The sequence below is a fragment of the Corella eumyota genome, chromosome 3 (genome assembly GCF_963082875.1).
Source record: "Corella eumyota chromosome 3, kaCorEumy4.1, whole genome shotgun sequence".
Classification (NCBI taxonomy): domain Eukaryota; kingdom Metazoa; phylum Chordata; class Ascidiacea; order Phlebobranchia; family Corellidae; genus Corella; species Corella eumyota.
The window spans coordinates 8,882,969-8,891,782 of NC_137492.1; the positions used below are offsets into that span (position 1 = coordinate 8,882,969).

At 34.7% G+C, this 8,814-nt stretch overlaps 1 protein-coding gene across 1 annotated transcript; it reads right to left on the bottom strand.

The window, feature by feature from the left end:
- Window positions 1-4,150: 4,150 nt before the first annotated feature.
- Window positions 4,151-8,466, bottom strand: LOC145745591 (uncharacterized). The gene is made up of 5 exons (XM_082563708.1): window positions 8,074-8,466; window positions 6,629-6,836; window positions 5,495-5,876; window positions 5,307-5,412; window positions 4,151-5,220 (listed from the first exon to the last, which is right to left on the bottom strand). Exons 1-5 carry the CDS (start codon window positions 8,410-8,412, stop codon window positions 4,447-4,449), a joined length of 1,809 nt encoding a protein of 602 aa, XP_082419834.1. The 5' UTR covers window positions 8,413-8,466; the 3' UTR covers window positions 4,151-4,446.
- Window positions 8,467-8,814: the final 348 nt, after the last annotated feature.

Sequence of the window (8,814 nt, forward strand, 5' to 3'; positions counted from 1 at the left end):
GTAAACAAGAACGCGGCGCAAGGCATATACAAAAACGTAGCAAAAATGTAGCGAGTACGCGTAGCATGTTGTACCGTAAATCATAGATAGCTGAGAATTTTGATTTAAGCTATGGGAGAAATTATCATATTAAACTTGTTCAATTTGTATAATTGTAGCAATGTTTATAGTAACAATAAAACAGTTAATGTCCTTGTAGTCTAAGTTAAGCCATACACTTTTATTTAAAACTACATGTAATTTCATCAAAAAACTCATTGTATATGACAACTTAAAATTTAGAATATTTTTAAACGGTAAAATTTAAGTTAAATTTCTTATATTTTGTAGTTGTTTAATTAAATCGCAATATTCTGCAGTGTCATTTTTAGATTGTCTCCACAATAACAAACAATTTAAGATAATAACAGCACCAATTATATTTAATCAATAAACATATCGCAGAATTATTTTGGGCCATTCCGCTTGTACGACCGTACGTGATAATAATCCGTTACATAGAGCGCAGAATAATTTTAATCCGACAGTTAGGTGGATTAGACTAAAAGTTCTACAAACATCTCGCGTGAGTAGGATCTTGCTACTTTACTTCACAAGGTGTGTGGTCGCGTACTTTAACAAAAAATAAACACACATTTAAATACAAAGCCATTAAGTTGATTTTATTAATTGGTTGGTTCACTTCTGACCTTAATTTATTAAGCGATTTAAGTGGTTTAATTTTTAAAATTATTTCTTTAAATAAAAAAATTAGTAAAAACATATTTAGAAATATAAATATTTCAAGCATAAATTTGTGATTTTTAAAATTTATAACCCACAGGTGCAAGTGATAAAAAGATTAAGTCAGATTTTATTATTCCATTTGAAATGTTCGCTACAATAAGTAAATGAGGCGTTTAAGTTAATCTTTATCAATAATAAAAATCATCTTTAAACAGCCATTGCACGAATTTATGAAAATTATCGCTAGATTTGGCCTTAAAATAAAAAAAGGACATACTTATTTATAATATATATAATTTATTTTACAATTTGTTACATTAAATTAAGATACTAAATGACTAAATTACTAAATCTTTTATTGTATTAATACTATCTTTACGAGCAGCATTGCAATTGTCGTAATATGGTCGCAATTTGCAATTAAAATATGTTAGCGTGTATATTTGTTTCAATTATTTATAGATAGCATCACTACGTACGCCAATAAAGTTTTAATACAGACTAGTCAAAATATTATTTTCAAAATATCAAAATATTCAATTAACAAATCGAAACAGAGAAGCTTTGAAAAGTTTAAAACAAATAACAGTAATACAAGACTATGCGGTGTACAAAAAATACCCCGTTTAAATTTAACAGCTTTAATCTAATAACCGACTGTATATCTTAGGAATTTAGTTTGGGTTCCTTTTACCACAAAAGCGATTAAAAATCACCTTGTTTTCAATTAGTATGAGATGGTTAGACTGACAAATGACGAAGTTTAAAACAACTCGCCTAATACTGGTGATTAATACCAGGATTGCTAACTGTTATTTTTCTTAGTTTTAAAGTCAACAACACGAGAATTAAGACTAAACATTTCGTCATTTTTGTAACTGAAAATAGAACCGTTTCTTTTCATCACTAGAGTCTGTATTTTAAACCAAAAAAACAACATGGGGCCAGGGTAACGAGAGTTTTTAACGCACACATGCGATTAAAATATAGCGGCAAATTATACTGCGCAGTCGATTACCTTCTTTGATGTTTCGGATTAACCCCGCCAGGTCTTATCTTACCGTTCGGTATGAAGTAACTCTTATCAGTGGCAAATGTTGACCACAAGGTTAGGTGCTTACCCAAGACTCAGGGATACTTTGCAAAAACCCACGACGCTTATTAATAAAACTCCCTATCAACAGTTATACAAAATATTAAAGTTGATATTTTATAAGAACAGAAATATTTCGCATTTTTGTTTGTATATAAACATGTTTTGTATTTCGTGCCCCTTAAAAATCTTGTGGCCCCCTAAAACACCCCTGTAAACGCAACCTCAAATTTTGCTTGCCTTTGTGTCGATTGAAATATACGTCAATCGCAACAGTCTCGTTCACTTGTTACACGACGCACGTCAACCGACAAGTGCCGAGTAATGGCCCAGGTGCTACGGTCACGGATTCGAGCGAGAGTGCCGAAGGACGAATCGACTCAAAGACCGAAAAGCGCCGATAACGATTTAAAATAGTTTTAAGAAAGCGATTACCTTTTTTATGCACTAAGAATGCGGTTCAAAACATTAGGTTTAAAATATAAGTCAATAATTTTATTTATGTATTCAAAAATAGGGGTAAAAGAGAATGGTCTTATTTCTAATTAAGTTATTTTGTTATTCTATTAAGTTACCTAAAAGCTGTTGTGGAAGGGATTAACTCAATACCCCTGATTCCGTATTAAGTTACCCCCTTACCTTTCTGGGTGGTACCTCTGCTAAACCCCAGACACGTCCCCAACGCCACTCACGACTGTCACTTTCTCCGCGTCACGTGAGTCACTCTGACGTCATTTATCATTGTTTCAACGTGATTTCGAAATTCATTAGGGCAACTATTTCGGACTAATTCAACATCCTGCGCTGTTGTTGTCACAGGATTTTCAAACCCAGTCACAAGCCAATGCCTTTGAATGGCGAACCCCGGGCCACTGTTTGCAAAACGAATCTGATTCAGTACATTTGCGCTTCGAAATAAAATAACCCTTGTGATTTTTAAACAGTGCAAAATTAGTTTCGGTACAGAATTCGGGCATTCCGAAGCAAGGCTTCCGCAAACACATCAATTCTGTTGTCTTACATGTCACCGTTTACGGTCGCTAGGCGTGACCGTTTCTTCCGCTTCCCCCTCACCTTGGTCACGTGACTGAATTTTCTTGTCACGATGACGTCACATAAGGTTCTGACAAAACTCTCTTTCCCTTTTTTATCAGGTAACAATCTTTTCTGTTCAAAGTCTACGACAGAATTTTAATGTTTAAAGATATATTGGTGGATATAAAAAGTGATCAATCATAGAAACCAAATTATATTTATCCTTATAAAAAGTAGTGTACGAAAATATTACATAAAAATCCGTTAAAATAAATCCCGACATTTTTTATATACAAAAGAAAACTAATTAAGAGCAAAACTCTTTTTTTTTATTTATAAACACCAAATTATTAACAATTTTTATTTTTGTCGTTACAAAATGCATTTTAATTAAACATAATTAAGAATATTTGAATTTTTACCATTTAAGTTAAGTCTAAGAATGCCGTATTATGGATAACATTTTTATAGCTTTGTTAAAATAAAAAACATTATTAAAAAGGCTATCAAAATATCAAAAATTGTAAAAATTGTTAAGCCATTTAGTATAACTAAAATGTACAAGACATATAAAACCATATCGAATTAGAATCGGTATTTACTTAGATATCGATGTACTTGTATATCTCAGTATAAATCAACAAACAAAAACAAACAAATCCCCACTAACACAAGCAAGCATTAGCAGCCGAGCCCGACGGCTTTCTAGGAAAATGCGACAGTCAGAATCCCGCGAAAAGTGATTATCTTTGCCAGGATCGAAGATAAAACAAAGATGGCCGCCCAGTCGTATTCCACAACATGGTTTGGCCCCCGACTGCATGGCGACGTTTTAATAACAAATCAATAAATTGTTCCGGTCCTGAAACTCAATATGGCATTACCCGTCTTTAAAACTTGCCAGTGTTGTTCCAATTATAGGCTAAGCTATATATTACAGTTATCCATACATAGTATTAGGCTGCGTAGAGTTAATGGCAAAATTGCTGAATCCCAATATGTCATATAGTTAGTAGACAAAAACGATTAAGTACATAGCCGTATTTGAGAAACATTATCTTTAAGAAGTCGGGTCTGATGATATCTTGTTTTGATTCTGAGAACAAGTGATGTTTCAAACATAAACATTTTCGACGAATTTTAAATTAACGACAAAAGAAATATAAAAACAATAAAATTTGATTGTTTACCTACATCGGAATTAAATAAAATTAGTTGAAGCATTCACAAACGGCTATATAAAAATATTTCTTAAAAAATCACCATTTGATAGTTTATTGAATTTAATAAACACGTAAAAATAGGCGAACAAATAATAAAAAAATGGCTCAGCCTACCCAGCGAAACAGGCAGAATTACTTGACAATACAAACATGTAAAAGCAAGTCGAACAAAACATTGCCACATTTATTAATATGTACACGTAATGCATTGAAATATATTATATGTCATGTTTGTCTAATAAATAAAAAATTATAATTTATTTGCTGGTGTGAAGATATGATACAGGTAAACTCAACTTTTCTTGTCAATCATGAATTTCAAATAATCGTGACGTCATTATTACCTTGATTGACGTCATTACAGCATCATTATTTTTCACTTGAACATGACGAAGCGTCAGACGCCGACGAATCGAAGCGATACATAGAATGAACTGAGTTAAGGCCCCCCCTTAATTTTTCCTTGTTAAACGCCATTGCGCTCATTCCTCGCATAAAGCCACTGAATGTGTAGTCCTTCGGCATGCTGGCGTGAGCTGCGCCGGCAGAATGGCCACCAAATCCCGCAGCGGCGGCAGCTGCAAGCCCGGGCATAATACTCGATGCAACGTAGGGGCTCATACCGAACGCCCTTGCAGCGGGATGATGGGAATGTGCCCCATACGCCGCTGCAAATGGGTTAATAGATCCGAATGGGTTCATTGACGGGTTTATAGAAAGTTGACCTGGTATTCTAGTACGATTTTGGGATGATAAAGCATGAATATTACTACTGGCAACGTTAAAAGCTCCGGCAAAGTGCGCAGCAGCCATTGCTCCCCTTGTCGAGGCAGGTGAAGATGTTTCAAGAGGATGAAATGCAGATTTAAAGTTAGCAGGGGTCGATGTTATTAGCCCAGGTGCTGTGAATGGGTAGGACTGGGAAGGGCTAGCGTGATGGGGGCGTAAATTAGGGGTGGGTGGGGTTGTGTTTTCGCAGCGCAATGTTGGACTTAAAGATCGTGATGCACTAACGTAAGGTTGGGCAAGCTTCGCAACTTGAAAATTATTCGGACTGTTTGGATTCGACCGCGAACGTTTTCGTTGGTTGGTTTGGGAAAGGTTAATTGGAACTTTAGACTCATTTTCAACGCAGTTTAAAACCTGATAAAAATTATAACTTTAAATTTATCAACAAATAAAAAGACTAACTTAAGTGTCTGTGCAAAATTAAAAAGTTGTAAACTTACTTTTTCGATTGCCTTCACAACGTCACCCTCACAAGCTTGTAAAACTACATTTAATTCTTTTGCATTCTGATTAGGAAAAACTCGTTGTAACATTGCCATGTTTGATCTAAAAAAACATAAATACGTGATAAAAAATTGTTTATATTTTTGGAGTGAAAAAAATTAAGTGCTTTTAAAATATTACTTACCTTGCCAAATCGACTTGGGCTTCGGATGTGTTATCCGAAGTAACTTTACTTTCCGAATTTTCGTTGGCAAGATTTTCGCTGGGCAAGGTTTTGGTTTCAATTTTGGTCTTGTCATCGTCAAAACTGACTGCTTGTTGCTGTGAAAAAGCGGGATGAGTTGGGCTTAGGTTAATAGGCGACGGAATACGTTCGTTGGTTAAGGTATTGGGTTCGTCGAAGGCAGCAGTTCGGTCGCCAGCCATACAAGGCGAGCTGTTAGCAGAGTCTGCGACATTAGCATTTACTGGTGACGATTGTTGAGAGTTCGGGCAGCTTTGTGACGTCATATGAGCTTGGTTAATCAATGAAGGTGACACATTTTCCATTCTGGCTCGTTTGGAGTCTGCGTTACAGAAAATAAGGCATCATTAATTAAAACGAATTCATGACGTAAAATGTTCACTGCAACTGCCTATATACGTCACGGTTAATCAATAGAATATGCATTGCGTACGAGATCAAATATATTCCTATATTAGAAGATTTGCGTAATTTTAATTACATTTCCAATATAATTTGTTACGTTGTAACAAAAAACAAAATCTAATCAATACATATAGTTGTGTTCTACACGTCACCAAAAAAAAACAAAAAAAGGGTAGGTTTTTTTATGAGTCACTTATTTGTCTAATAAAAAACGGTAATCTCCTCTCTTTACCAGCGGACATGTTTAAAGTCTAATCATCACAAATGGCTCACCTATCCCGCATCTAGGTTTGGCCACACAGGGAGATAGGGCTGGTCATTCCAACAAGTAACAGTTTTGATTAAAAGTAGGTGGACCCCAGTTTAAACCCCGGTTTTAAATGTTTACGTCGGACTAAGCCCGCAATCAAAAGGCAGAAAATCGACCGAATAACCGCGTATTTAGAAGCTTACAATTAATCCCGTTGCCCACGGAAATAACCAATAAAGTTCGTACAAACACAGCGCCTTAATTTTAGTCACATAGTTACAATAAGACCTCGTATGAACACTTTATATGGGATTAATCAAATGTGTTTGACGCATTGCGGAAATAGACCGTTACATTTTGGTCTACTAAGTTTTGTTTTTTTTTAATAAGAAAATTTTGGTATTTTAAAGAACATTTACCTCCAGAGTTAAACTCCTCTTCGCCCGCGTTATATGACGTCATCGGAGACACTACGTGATCAGGAGATCGGTGACGTGGTGCGGTCATCCCTGGCTGAGATATTATCGGGTGGTTACCCATACCCGAGAGACCCTGGGCGGCGCCGTAAAGTAATTGCAAGTCACGTGACTCGTTTTCTTCCTGAGCTTGCTGCCGTCGAAGAGCAACCTGATTAAATAAAATATTTTATAAAAATTCCAATTTATTTTGAAAATCTGGAGTTTACTACTTAAATTAAACAAACGATATATAATTACCTTTTATAAAAAAATTAAAAATAATTTGTATTAATTTATAATTTAATAATCATTAAATTTATTGTCAGATAAGCAAAGGTAAAAAATAAAGTCGAACAGCGGAAAAGGTTTTTAATAATCCGCCATTTTGTTTTTTTTTAAAGTCGAAAAAAAATTCAGAGTTTTGATTTTCAAACTTTAAACACTTTTTGATTGCTAGTCTTTTAAGCAAAATAGCAATTCTCGCAATTTATGTATTATCGTATCTCCTTACTTCATATCTCGTGTTACTACGGGAGAAAATGTCGAAATTAAGTTAATCTGTTTTAACAAAAACACGTAACGAGAAGCAATTTGTTTTTGCCTCGGATAATCTTATTATTGTTATTAATTTAAACTAGACCACCACCGTATACTGTTTATATTCGCTTGTTTAAGGCATTTATGCTGCTTTACTATATCGTAGGTCAAGTTGTTAAATAAGGATTAAACTAATCACTTCGTCGGCCTTTCAACAGTTGCCTTGTCGAAATCAAGAAAATGTTGATTTTGCGTAAAGTTCTAATTGGATTTTACGCGATTTGTTTTATCGTGGGATTCTACAGCGAATTCAATGTCTTCGAAATCGTAGATTTAATCCCATTACCTCGTTGATTTAACTAATTACACGAGTCCAACACCTTTACTACGACATGCTTACTTAATGTGTTAATGCGATTTTACGCTCATTATTCGTTCATTTATAAAGCGATTATTAACATATGTAATTTGTTAAAGACAATAGAAACTTAAATGGATGTTTACATGAAAACTGCCATCAAACAATATCACCTTTGCGAGAATAAACATTGTCTTGTACAATAACGCAATGTTATTATTTATTATTGACTTGACAGACGTTGTAATGCAATTAACGAAGCTATGACGTAATTTGTACACTAATTATGACGTCTTTGAAACATGCCAAGTAGCCGCGTAGGCGATAATATTACGTTATCAAAACCATTACCTAATGCGATGGACTAGGAAATTGTCACATTTGATTAATTAAGAATTTCCAAATTTGGAACCAATATAAATATTTTTATTAGAAAAATAAAATTTTAAAATTTGTGGTCTTCCAGCTATTATAATGTTATATTAAAATGAAGGAAATTTAATAAGTTTACCTGTGCAGCCATTACTCGTTGGCGTTCTGCAATTAAAGTACATTTAGGGCATAGGCAATCTTTCCATCTGCAGTATCTCTTGTGTCCCTTTAACGCACTTACAACCCCATGATTTCGACATCTCGCACATTTCGGCGTTCTTGGATATTTGTCTGCAGCCCGGAGTAGCAAAGCGGCTGCGGCGGGGTTAGAAACTGCCTGAGCCAGGCCGTTGTAGTCCGCTCGAGTCGGGGCTACACAATGTCCATTTACTGCCGCCCCGCCGTTCATATCGCCTTGGTAGCTGGTCAGTCTTTGATTTTTTATTGCTGCCTCCAAAAATCGGGAACAATCTTCCATTTAAAACAATGGGCTCACTTTAAATATCCTTTAATAATAGTTTTGTTATAGAATGACAACTGACCGCTTCGACGTACGATTTTAGTATGATGAAGTGACTAAAATTTGTAGTTTTTATTTTCCCTTGAACGAAAGAAGAAAAAAATGAACGTTATTTTACATCACAAAGCAACACAATTGAGTTTTCTCGTTTTTTATTTCCCTTTTTTGTTTTTTTTCTCTCGATTAGTAAGCTAAAAATGTGACACGCGAACGACACAATTTTGACAATAGTAATTTTCCTTATCTGCGAAACCAGAAAAACTGCACAATTACAGCTTGTTTACTTTAACAAAGTGGACGAATGTTTCGGAAACTATTTTGTTGTAATTTGTTTATGCAAAGCAAATGTTATTGTTTGGA